This window comes from Octopus bimaculoides, chromosome 23 (genome assembly GCF_046866305.1).
Source record: "Octopus bimaculoides isolate indiv1 chromosome 23, ASM4686630v1, whole genome shotgun sequence".
NCBI classification, from domain to species: Eukaryota; Metazoa; Mollusca; class Cephalopoda; order Octopoda; family Octopodidae; genus Octopus; species Octopus bimaculoides.
Window position 1 is genome coordinate 37064852 of NC_142950.1, and position 13482 is coordinate 37078333.

The 13482-nt window shown below is 37.1% G+C and overlaps 1 protein-coding gene across 10 annotated transcripts in view; it reads left to right on the forward strand.

The window, feature by feature from the left end:
* LOC106873968 (uncharacterized) overlaps window positions 1-2876 on the forward strand; it is a 32631-nt gene extending 29755 nt beyond the window's left edge. For all 10 annotated transcript variants that reach the window (XM_089340262.1, XM_089340264.1, XM_089340266.1 and 7 more), the window contains 3 exons: window positions 1-70; window positions 638-727; window positions 1330-2876. The exon at window positions 1-70 is cut by the window's left edge and continues 71 nt beyond it. In XM_089340262.1, the coding sequence (XP_089196388.1) occupies window positions 1-70; window positions 638-727; window positions 1330-1467 (298 nt within the window). In that variant the 3' untranslated portion in view covers window positions 1468-2876. The remainder of the gene's footprint in view (window positions 71-637; window positions 728-1329) is intronic.
* Window positions 2877-13482: the final 10606 nt, after the last annotated feature.

Genomic DNA, 13482 nt, shown 5'->3' on the forward strand with positions numbered 1-13482 from the left:
TATCTTGGAACCAAGGACATATGATGAAGTCTTACCCCGATGTAGTCTGGTTTACAAAGATAAGAAAATGGTGAGTGCTTTTTTTTCTATTCAGGTTGTGCTATGATGTAGGAATATAAATCCTGAGATTGTTTGTCCCATTCTTGGCATCTGAATATTTACTTATTCAGTATTTCAGTGATTTGTCAACTAAAGTAATTAATGTAGCCAAGGTGTGTGATAGCATTGTGTACCAATTCCCTCTTGTAATCTCAATGAACTTAAACAACCAATCTGACCATTCCCTCATATAACCTCCCTCCTGGCATTTATAAACAAAAGTGGGTAACAAACTAAATGAAATTTATGTCTAAACCCTCTGAGCCCAGAGTTCAGTCTTGGCATCCAGACATGGCTGAAACGTAAAATATCTCTTACATGGCTTCTGTCTGACGTTCCTAAATATCCAGCTGGCCACGTGTATAATGGTGTTAATTTATTTATCAACTTTTTCCAAAAACAAAATCTTGCAGATGTTAATGAGATCGTTATCCCATCCAGATCTGTAGGATATTGTTTTCGGAGAGAGGTAAAAACATTTAGTTTTTTAATGTTCTGCTCCAGAAGTTTATACATTTTCTGTTTATATCTATTACAGGATGTTATTAAACCTGATGCAAAGTTTGGTTCTGGTAAACATCTTCCGCGAGAAAAAATTGGAGCCTACCCAATTGCAGCCTTATATAAGGTTGGTTTGTTTAATTTGGATGTTCAGATAATTTTTGTTGTAATTGTTAATGAGTATATATTGCTCTTAAATGTTTTCTAATATCTTGTGAAGGAATTCAGTACATGGAAATATATAAAAAAAAAAATGTGTGTGCATTTGTGTGTCTGTGTGAATGTTTACAAATTTGCAATGAGCTGGGTTAGTTTTTTGTTTTGGCTGCAAGCAATGACATTTGTTGACATTTCCTGTCAACAATTCATCTGTGAGTTCTATGCTTCAAAACTCCTGGATTTAAAATGTCTTTACTTGTAAAACAAGTAAGGGTTGGTGACTGAAAGAACCTCTAGTCTAGTGGTGGTCTGTTGTTGGACAGGTCCTGTGCATATGAACCTTCCCCAGCACTCTCTATACAACCTGGAAGGGTCCATACTCTCTCCTGGCATAGAAAAAAATAATGTTAAATGAGCACTTGTGTGATTAGATTCTGAGAGTTAGTGCAATTTCCATTTACCAGATTTAACTCACCTGACATTAGTCAACTCAAGGCTATATATATATATATATATGTATGTACACACACACACACGTTAATATTTCAATTTTTTTTTTTTGCTTTTCAGGTGAACTTCAATCCAAATTTTGGCAGCTGTTCCTGGTTGTTGTCTGCTGGACAGGCAGGTTTAGTTCGTCTTCATAATCTCTCTGGTCTCTTTAGTGTGCAACAACGTCGACTGTGGACACTTCATGTAAATCGATGAACATTTCACTTGTTCAGCCTGTTGTTGCAGAGCTGTTGTCAGTTGTGCTGGTACTTCCTTTTTTTTTTTTCCAAAGACGACCATTCAGAAGGTACTCCAGTGCACTACAAACTGTATATTTGTTAATCATCTCAGCTGTGTGTCACATGGACTTCCTATAGGGAATCACAGAACCATTTTACGAAGCACACATATTTCGGTCTCAAAATATTTGCGACCTCTTTGGTGTATGATCAGTTAAACACTGAGACAGCATCTATTTGCAGTATCATTTCAGATATTGAAATTATAATATCTTTTATGATACCATACTTGGTACCTGCATCATAGGAGATTCTATCTAATAGACACATTATACTTGCAGGACAACCACAAATGTATTCCTTGCTAATTCCATTTCTCAACTGGATTTCAGTGCATTTTTTATTTATTTATTTATTAATTATTATTATCATTATTATTATTATTACTATTATTATTATTATTACTATTATTATTATTATTTGTAATGATAATTTTTTTTTTTTGCATATTTTGAATTTTAACTAGCTTTGTATATTTATAATTTGGTGCTTCATCTTGTTCAACAAGTCAAGAAACCGTCTGCTTATCTCTGTTTTCATTAATTTAGGTCTTTTGTCTGTTTTCTCAGTGAGACACATTTGAAGTCACCAAAGTGTTCCTAAACAATTTTTTTTTTTTTTTCTTCCTCTCCCTCCTCTAATTCTTCATAACTCCATCCATTTTCCCCATCCATCTGCTACATTTGTTTTAATCATTTTATAAATCCTGCAGATTTAATTTCCAGTTTGGTGAGCAATTACACTCATTTAATTAATAATTATAAACTAGATAGTTTTTTTCTTTTTTTTTTTTTCCTCCTGTTTTTCCTCCTCCTGCTTCTCACGTTCATCTCTTTCCGTTTCATAGCTGCGTACCTGCTTCCTAGTGGAAACCCACTATTTAAATGGTAAAATGTATTCATAAATATTTTCTTCAGTATAGTTTTTTTTTTTCCTCTCCTTTTCATTGGCCTTTGTCAATACAATATAATCAGTAGAATGGCAGTTATTTTGTATTCTTATTCTGAATAAGTTTCCAAACACATCAGAACTGTTAGTGATGAAGCAGTTTAAAAAATACTTGACCAGTGATAGCTAATGTTCAGACCAGACCAGAGCAAGACCCATCTCACATGTTTACTCATCACAGATGTGTCCAGTCATCTAAAGAAAACCTTGGCTATTTATTCTTTCTGTATTTTGATGGAAGCTTTAAGTTCTCAATTTTGTCAGGATTTTTTTTTTTTCCATTTTTTTCCCCATATACAGTTTTATGACCTTGTAAAACCAGTTATAACGATAACAAGAAATAAACACAAGCTTTTGTCTATAGAGCCTTAATTTTAACTTTATATCTTCTTGGTTCCTTTTCCAACTTTTTAATAAAACTGATTGTGAGCAGTTTTTCATTGTAAATGAAAGTATGATGTTGTCAAGGAGTAAATTACTTATTGACTTCTCTGTTGACTTGCTCTACTCTAATCACCATTGCTAAATCAATCATTGATGTCAGGAAAGATTATAATGATTTCCAGGAGGAAATTAATCGAGGTTCACCAAGAATCAGGAACAAGTTCTAGTAATTTCTATACTTTTCTTAAAGAAGTAATGGGACAAGCTATCCATTGTTTTTTCTGGTATTCTTGATTGAATTGGTAGAACAATGTTCATGTGAGAGGATGGAGTGGAGAGAAGCTAAAAACATGAAGAACCATTTATTAAATGGTTCTTGGAAGATTTTAAAATATGAAGCAAGAAAGAAATGGTAAGACATCTCAATTGAAGAATTAAAGTGTTTCAAGTGATGAAGTTTGAGAAAAAGCAGCATCAATGTAAAATTTCTGGTTTATTGATAGAGAAAAGTCAGTCTGGAGTTAAGAGAAACTTCTGAAGAGGAGAACTTCAAGTTGATATGACAACAAATGTTAGATGCAGCAGTGAATATTTGGAGATTAGCAATATATCTTTATAAGTGCAAATTCTGGTTACGGTTGAAGTCATCTTTAAAGTAGACGTAACTTTGTTATCTCATCCCTATTTAAGTGATATCAACATAAGTTGAAATAGTTTTCGGGGAAATAGTTTTCGGGGATGTTAAAAAAGACCTTTCTGTAAATTCTGTAGTGTGACTACATTCATTCTGCTCAAAAGTCTTGCTGAGGACATATGTTGCCTTAGTCGTAAGTCAAGTAGGTTCGTAACAGGTGTTATTGGATAGGTGCTTTTTGAAATGATGGTTAAATTTCCATAACACAACCATTGTGGGTAGAAGAAACAATACTTACGAGTGAATGAATACACTGAAAATATCGAATCGTTTACAAAAACAATAAAGCTATGTAAGAGAAAAGAAGAAAGCCTGTCCTCGTCAAATTAGATTGCTTTAAAATGCTTAAAATAGTAATAATCTTGGAATTCAATTATATGCAGCTAAAAGTTAATTAGCATGGAGCAAAATAAGTTTTAAATAATTAACAGCCAAGTAAACATCATTGATTACATTATTTCTGCTTCTAGTAGACAAAATTCTCAACAGCTACAGTGAATATTAGAATGTAATTGTTTATAAATATTAACCACAATTCGAGGAATATAAATTCAAACTTAATGTTGTCAATTAATAGTTTTGGGTAATTGACAGAATAATGTGATGTTAAATATGACACAACCAAGGTAGGGATATGAAACCTGTTCTGCAGTGTGGTTGATTGGGGAATCATCCTTGTTGAGGGTTGCTAAGCTTCTTCTAATGGCCGTGGCTGGTTTCCTACTTTTTTGTTTTCTTTCATTTAAAAAGAAAAGAAAGATCTTGTATGTTGAAATGTTTTGGCAGCTTCAGAGAAATAGTTAGCAATTTACTGCATCACTATTTCTGTTTGGGAGAAAAATGCAATTGTCAGCAAATAACAGTTTGAAGATGTATTTTTTACTGCTGTTCATGTGAAACAAGTAGAGAGTGCAGGTTGTACAGCAGGCTACTACTGGGAATCGAGAAAGGGAGAGAGAGAGAGAGCATTGATGTTCTTGGTTAAATTCCTGTTGTTTTAAGAAACCTTATACGAAGAAGACAGAAAGTTGCTGCTGTGAATAAACAGCTTTGTTAAACACTTGGAAGAATGGAAAAGCTGTTGGCAGTGGCTGCTATTTTGTTTCACCTGACTTTAAAATTAATGAATGATTATTAGATGCTTAGTCTGTGACAGGGTGGTTGAGGAGCTGGCTTCTCAACCATGTGGTCTCTGGTTCAACCTTGCTGCATGGCACCTTGTTCAAGTGTCCTTTGCTATAGCCCCCACCCGGACTGACCAAAGTGAGTGAATTTGGATGAAAAAAGCCTGATACACGTATGCGCACACACGTGTGTTTTGACATCACACAATGGTTGTAAACGAGCATTACTGTCATATAAGCAATGTTCATTTATAATCTATGGAAAACCTGTCTGGTTATGCGGAGACATCATCTTATTTGAAAACAGGTGAGAGTTGGCAACAGGTAGGGCATCCGGCTGCATAAAACCTACCTCAAAAAACTCTGTCTCATCCATGCAAGCATAGAAAAATGGACGTTGAATGATGGCGATGAAATTCATGTTTCCTTTTCATCATGTCTCAAATTCAGTGCAAAACCCATTAGTGTCGTTCTGATGATTTTGGAACTCTACTAGGTTTTAAATTGGTTTTTCTTCTGCCAATGGTACTGTGTTCTGTGAGACTACCTCAATTGATGCAATATTCTCTCCATAGAATACCTACATAAAAGGTCTTGTTCTTTATTTACCAAAAGTATATATTAAAGCAAACATATATATGTGTGAGTGTGTTGAGACACATAATGTAAAGGCCATGGTGTTGGACTCCTGATCATAAGATGATGCATTAAAATTCCTAGACTGGGCTGTGTGTCGTGTCCTTTGGCAAGGTGTTTCATTTCCCTTTACACCTATCTACACTGAAAATGACTAATAGCCAAGTACCAGTGCAGCCCAGCCCCTCCCTGTTTCTTGCCGTTACATTATCCATACTCTACTGGATTAAGAAATGGGTGGGGTGGGGGAGCGTGAGAATGTCACGGTCTGATTGTGTCGACAGATACCTAAAACTTGAAAGCAGGTTACAAACTAACAGGTCCATACTTGCACGGGTGACACCCAAGTTCTCTCACTGTCTTTGTAAAGAAGTACTTTCTAACTTGTTAAGATTAAAAGGTCAGAACTGGAGAGAGATTTAAATACCCAAAAACTGCATCAAACCAACACAGTCATTCAACCTGCTAGAAATAGCAGTTGAATTTCCTGAAATTTCGTCTTACTGTTTTAAATAAAGAAAGGTTGTTCCATTAACAATGAAAAAAAAAATGGCACAGTGGCGATTGTTAATGCGTTTGATCAGAGATCTTTTCAATTATGCCTGGCATGAGCCGAAATAAATTCATCAGCTTAGTGATGTTTTCATTTAATCTGCTGAATTCAAGAAGAAAGACTTCCAAACGTAGTAGATTAAATGAAACACAGATATGTTGAGAAATTTCATTCTTCTCACGGGTTGATTTGTAAATTCTTTTTTTTTAAGTATTCCGAAAATCCGAGAGAATTTCTTTGCGGAAAGAATTTCTAACTTTAACAAACGCTTCTAACCCCCCCCCCCCCCCAACACCCGCCTCTTCTCTCTTAACCTTCTTACCATTTAAATACTTCTTCTTTTCATCTTCCCTTCCTTCCTACGTCCATCATTAGGAAGTCCGTATATATATATTTCGTTTCAACATATTTTACATTCACCCATTAACACTGTTTCCTTTCTCTCTTTCTTTTTCTTCATCCTACTCACGCCCATCAAATTCTTTTTCTCTCCACACTTAACTACACCTCTCTCTTTCTCTCTCTCCCTCTCTATCTCTTTCTCTCTCCCTCTCTCTCTCTCTATCGGAAAGTATAATGTCATTTTTACTTATTACAGGTCATTGTCATCATCAGCGTCCTTTGTCCATAGAAGAAAATGAAAAGTTCATTTTCGTTCCCTCATATCTCTCCTTTGAGAGGCTTACTCACATCTAACGTAGATCGCCCATCAACCATATAGGAAAGTGCTGAAGATACAAGTTTGATAAATCCTCATTTCATGTGCTCAGTGTAAAGTTTTTGTTCTCCAAACTCTGTCGGAGAATTTAGCCATCACAATAGCTACGATTCTGAATTGTGAATTAAAGTCGACTTCAAGCGACAAGTTGTTGGTTTGATTGAAGCCAGAATATCGAAAGTTCTTTCTTTCTCTGAGTGTAGATTCGTTAACAGAAATAAAGGAGGGTAGACAGTATCCTAAGATACATCAGCAATTTTCCTTTATGCTAATGATTAGAGCAAACTGTGTGCATGCTTCTAAGAATTGATCCATGATGCATTAGTGGCTGTCATGTAAAACTAACGAGAGCTGCATCGTCTATAAATAGCATTTCTCTGAGAAGGACACGAATTATTTTCGTCTTGACACAGAAGTAGTCTATATTATACAATTTATCGTCATATCGGGTGTGAATGTATATGACATTGGAGAAAAGACTTGGAATCGTTAATCAGAAATAAGATGTGAAAGAGGGTCGGAGCAAGCACATGGTGTTGCCGGACTCTGCCGAAGATAAGAATATGTTGCCATCGAAACTAACGACCTCTTTCGTATGGCCGTAGATTTTACATAGCAACTTCGATGAACAGTCTACTCTCCGTAATAACTTGAAGAGTTCACTTCAACAGACGAGAAATCGAGGAAATCAACTAAATCAAAGTAGCGATTGATTGTGCTGCCCCAACAATTTTTTTTTTTTTTTTTTTTTTGGTGTATCACAAAATATGGCATCAATAATGAAACGATTTTATCCCATTTCTTTTATATGTTTCAACCCTAAGTCTGTGGCCATGCCAAAGTAATCAGGGACGTTCTCCATACGTATCATGGAATAGACATCTAATTTGCGTTTGTCTATTCATATTTGTGTATATAACAGAAACACAATAAAAGAGAAGGAATGCGCGCGCGCATGTCAAATCCTTTTATGGTGAGGTATTGGAATGCAAATAAATTCTGTAACAGATAAAAGCTATTGTTTCCGTAATAGTATAAACGAGTCCTAAGCAAAGTGCGGCCCGCGAGACTTTCTGAATGGCATGCCTAGCGAAGAATTACTTTGGATTTGTTTTAATAATGCAACCCGCCTGATGATAAAGTCATGTCTCATGCGGCCCGCTTCTCAAAAAAAAAGGGGAACTTTTCTGTTGATTTTCGTTTAACAAATCGGTAACATTCCGGTCTAAAACCCCAGGTAACGTTGGGAATCCCAGATTTTTTCGTTAATTTTCTATTTTTAACGATACAAAAACTGTTCATTGAGTAGTATTTTATTTATGTTACTTATTCATTTATTATTTTTCAATTATTCCTTTCGATAGGGATAACACAACTGCCCTTAAGACAATGGGGCCATTTAATCATTCCGAAAAAAATTAAATCCTTTTTACAAAACGTCTTCATGTCCTAACTGAAAGAAATCATTGCATTTTATGTGGAACCTTTATTACGGAGGCAAAGCAAATGAATTAATAATAATAATAATAATAATAAGCATAAGAATTTAAAAGAATCCATTTTCGAAGCATATATTTTAAGACTGGCAGATAGATAGATTGATAGATAGATAGATAGTTATGTGGGAGGAGGGAGCTGTGTAGTTGGGCAGGAATAGACAAGACAAAGAAAACGATAGCGACGACGACACTAGCTGGAGATAAGCGACAGTTATTGGAGCGTGGGAATATGATAGCACTCTTTCGACAATTCATAGAATTTTCAGCTGCTGGCAGCCTTCCAAAATTAGTAATGTTTAAGGTGAAGGAGAACACTTGTCTCCTTGATGGCTTCGTCACAAAATAGCTGTTATTCAGTGGGCCAGCAATTTTCGCTTCTAACTTCTTTGATTTTTTAAAACATACTTTTATTTTTCTTCTCCGAAATCACGCATGCTAGACAGGAAATTAATTGCCGAGGTGATTAGAGTCTGCATTTTAGATTTAAGAAGAATTTTACAGATATTAGCTTCGGTTAAAGTTAAAACTGTTTTTTGCTGAATATAAATTTCGTCTTCTCGAAGAGAAGAAACATGAATTTTATTTCATTTCTTCTCCTTGTAAGAGAAGAGAAGAAATTGTTTTCACCAATTTAAAATATTCAGGAATTAAATGATTTTTGTTATTGTTGCTGTTGTTTTCAAAGGTTCCGATTACACGCTCGCAGCGCAAAATCACTCGGTTTGAACGTCTTATGTCATAATTGCGTCTGGTGTTATGCAAAGAGGAGTTGAATGGGAAGTTTTAAGAACCCGGCTTTGCATTTCTTTTGTTCCAGTGTATCCAGTCTACTGCTGATGGGAGGAGAGAGGATTCAAGGCTTGTTATTGCTGAGAGAACAATTCTAGGGTTAAATGCCACATTCCAGTCTTCGTTTTTAAGTAATTTATAGCCAGCCGGCCGGCCTGCGGTGTGTGTGTGTGTGTGATGGGGTATTTACGAGCTTATCTCTGCTGTGTGCGCTGCCATTCGGCTTGACATTAAAGCAATGTGTCTGCTACGAATCAATATTTATATTTGTGTCTCCCAAGTTTCAGGTTACACCACAGCCTTCGCCGTTCTGCTCACCACATTTTTATGACTTTATTTATCTATTTATTTATTTATTACATATCCACCGCCATTGCTCTCCTCACGCAGACAAAAGCAGTTTGTGTCTTCGTGCGTTTTATCTACTTTGTCTCTTCTCTGCTGATTAATTAAACTTGAGTTTTCGCTAACTTTATCAATGTTTTGTCATGGTAGATCCTGGTCTGTGGTACTCAAACCATTTTCACATTTAAGGAGCCACTCACGGTTCCATTGTTCCAGAAATGCCAATCTGAGTGGCATTACTGCACATTCCAACTTGGCGCTGGTTGTGTTTGGGGTCGGGGCTGTATAGCCAGAGGCCGCATATGTTCTACCTTTACCATTCACCAGTCTGTTATACCTGATTGTTGTGACGTCACAAGTCAGCTCTCATCCAACTAGTCCGATAATCACCCGACGCATAGATCCAGTTACACCCGAGGACCAGGTTGACATGTAGTAATGGATTATGGGATTGCAGCATGACAGTCTGGGTATGTTGCATTCACTTCACTGTCCAGTCTATTTCTGTGCATCCCTTAATCTGGGTAGGGGTCGCAGTGAAGACGGGGTGATGGGAACTCAGTCAAAGCGCGGCAATTACTGCATTTCTTCCGCTTCACTACGTCATGAGTTCAACTACCACCGATGTCGACTTTGCCTTTCGTCATTTTGGGAACGATGTAAGTGACGTACTCTCTCTCTCTCTCTCTCTCTCTCTCTCTCTCTCTCTCTCTCTCTCTCTCTCTCTCTCTCTCTCTCTCTCTCTCTCTCTCTTTAAAATTGCTGGTCTTGTGCTGAAATTTGAAATACGGGTGTCAGCCAACTCCGTCGTGAAGATCGCCCCACCATCTTCCTATGTTCGCGAAGGGCATTTTCGTCCGACTTGACGTTCTAAGTTCAAATTCCGCGGAGGTCGACTTTGCCTCTCATCCTTTCGATGGTCAATAAATATAAGTACCAGTTGAGTACTGGGGTCAATGTAACCGACTTACCCCTCCTCCGAAATTGCTGGCCTCGTGCTAAAATGTGAAACCATTATTAATTATTATGAAAGCCGCGAACTGGCAGAATCGTTAGCACGGCGGACAAAAGGCTTTGCAGTATTTCGTCCGACTTTATGTTCTGAGTTCAAATTCCGCCAAGGTCGACTTTGCTTTTCATCCTTCCGGGGTCGATAAAATAGTACCAGTTGATCACTGAGGGGTCGCTGTAAATCGACTTACCTGCTTCCCCCAAACTTGCTGGCCTTGTGCTAAAATTTGAAACCATTATTATTACCAAATGTGGCGGCGGCAGCCGAAGGTGATAGGGATTGCCTCCTAGCATAATGTTTGGGGCTATCGATGTAACATCTACTTTGTGTTAATGTATTTTCTTTAATGTTAGTCCAAATTGGGTGACCGAGAAAGTGTTCTGGCGATGTAGTACAGGTAGGCGTTTGGGTATTTGGAGATAACTTTTCATATAATGAGAGGAACTTGAAAATTACATAAACACAATAAAGTATTGAAATATGCTTCAACAACACACCATGTCCCTGGCATAATCCAGACGGTCTTTGGTTTCTAGTTTTTTCTGTTTCGTTGTGTAGGCGGTCTGTAGGTGTAATCTATGTGAAACCTGTTTGGGTGGATGTGTGGTTCAGTGTTTTGTGTAAGCTGTCGTTTATTACAGTTTATCATACAGAAAGAAAAAAAAGCCCAAGCCAGGACTGACGTAGTTTCATAATAAATCTAATGCATTGTTTTGTATGGCATTGTAGTCGTTGATTCCTGTTGCTCAAATGTCGTCGTAACGGTGAGTAATCGAATATGACCTGGCTTTCTTTAATACGTCGACTTCTATGATGTATTGTGTGTGTATGTGCGTGTGCGTGCGTGCGTGTATGTATGTATTATGTTTATGAGTAATGGCGTATGAGTGTAATTTTTACTTGTATTTCATATCGTCTGGTGGTTCGAAGGAAGACTGGCTGAGAATTTGGTGCATTTATTGTTGTGGGAAAAAGTTTTCGAGTGATTTAAAATAAAGTTGGAAGAGTTATTACCGCAACAGTGAGAGAATAGGAATGTGATATCATCGATGTATGAGTCAATATGTACGTTTTGTAGTGTTGTGACAAGTTTGTGTTGGTAAAGACTGAAAACAGTGAGCGAGAAGACGGGTCCTTGGGGGAACCCGTTCGGTAAGTCTCCAGTTCTGTGTACAACATATGCTTGGCAACCAAGCAACGTTTCTGGTTTAGGAAATGTTCAAGGAAATCCGCCTCAAACAATGTCAGATTTTCCCATGATGTGATCAACCTAGTGCGCTTCTGACCAAGAGTCAGAAGACGTGACCCCCACTGAACAGAAAACTTCGTCATGCCAAGTTCATTGCGCAGAATATTCTCACCTCTCTCACAGGATACGCTAATAGCATTGGCTGTTTGATTTATAGTCAATAACCTATCATCCATCACCATGTGGCGAACACGATCAATGTTTTCCTCGGCGGTGACAGTTGCAGGACATCAACACCTTTGGTCATCTTCAAGACTCTCCCTTCCTTTCTCAAATTGAACTGCCCAATTTTATACTGTTGATAAAGCTGGAGTGCAATCCCTTAATGTAACAACCATGTCAACATGAATGTCTTTGGGGCTAAACCCTTTTTTCAGCAGGTACTTGATAACAGCACGATGCCAAATTTTATCCATTTTGAAGAGAAGCCGCTACTCGTTACTTTTGAAATCTTCTTTAAGCAGTCAGATGTCAGTTTACCTAGAAAGAAACAATGCAGTTATTAATAAGAAGGGTTGAAACTAATGCTTGCAAGATTTCACAGCTTTAACATAAGTCCTTCATAATCAGCCAATGAACTTTTCAGCCCCTCCACCACCACCTTCGGATACGGGGAACTTGTTTGTCGAAAATTCCCAGCAGAAACCAAGACAACAGCTTAAGGACTCTATGAAGTCCTTATTGAAGGCATGTAATATATGGAAGGTCAATTAGGAAAGCAATGCTTGTTATCGCCACCAATTTGAGGGAACAAGTAAAGAAAGGAATGGATATTTTTTAAGAAAGATGCATTTTCCATGCTGAACTTGGGTGAGCTGCCTGAAAATACCAGCGGAGTGAATGGAGCAGTGGCGGCTCGTGTATAGGCACTGCGGAACTGCAGCACCCCCTATTTCCACTCGATAACATTCAATATAAAGAGTCCTTTTTTTCTTTAATTCTTTCTTTATACTTGTACATTATATAATCCTTAAGCTTAATATCAGTAGCCATCCCCTAGTTTATGAAAAAAATACCAAAATTTATGAAGAAAATACAGAGGGACTGAACCCGTAACTACATGGTTGGGAAGCAAACTTTTTACCACACAGCCACTCCTACACCTATAACATGTGTATGTGTGTACGTGTATGTCTGTATGCATCTGTATATATACACACACACATACAGAGTTTAAATTATATATGTTGCATATATCGTATTTCCTACTGTAATTTCTAATAATCTACAATGAATGTTTGATATCGATACCCTGATACTTTTTTAGTCGAGGGATTAATTCTGTCGTAAAAAAAAAAATAAAACAAAACTTGACTTTGAAATTCTCTGGCGACATTCTTATCTCGCCATCAACTGGTTTCATTATCCTCGGTCTATCATTTGGTACCAAAGTCTGCTGCTCCCTTTGCGAACCATTCCGTTGAGAGGGGATATCCTCTTCTCCACAAAAATAACATCGTGCCTAGTCAAAAGAAATGGAATGTTAAGAAATTCTTAAATCGCTTAAATGAAACTAATTCTATATCACGCGCGTATATACATATACATATATACATACATACATACACACACACACACACACACACACACATATATATGTATGTATGTATGTTTGTATACACACACACTCACACATACACATATACATATGTACACATCATACATGCGTACTTATATATACATATAGATTTATGTTTGCATGGTTGTACATATATATGTATGTGTGTATATACGTACACACAGATGTATGTATGTATGTATGTATGTATGTATGTATGCATGTATGTATGTCAGACTAGTGTCAATTACTGCGTCATCCACAATCGCTTCACGGTTTAGAAGTTCAGAAAAATGTTCAATGCGGTCACCTGTGATTTCTGTTGATTTAATAATTAAGGTGGCGCCCATCTTGGAAAGCAAAGCAATCTATGCAGAACTCTTTGGCCGATAAGCTTGCTTCATAAGATGATAGAGCTTCTGG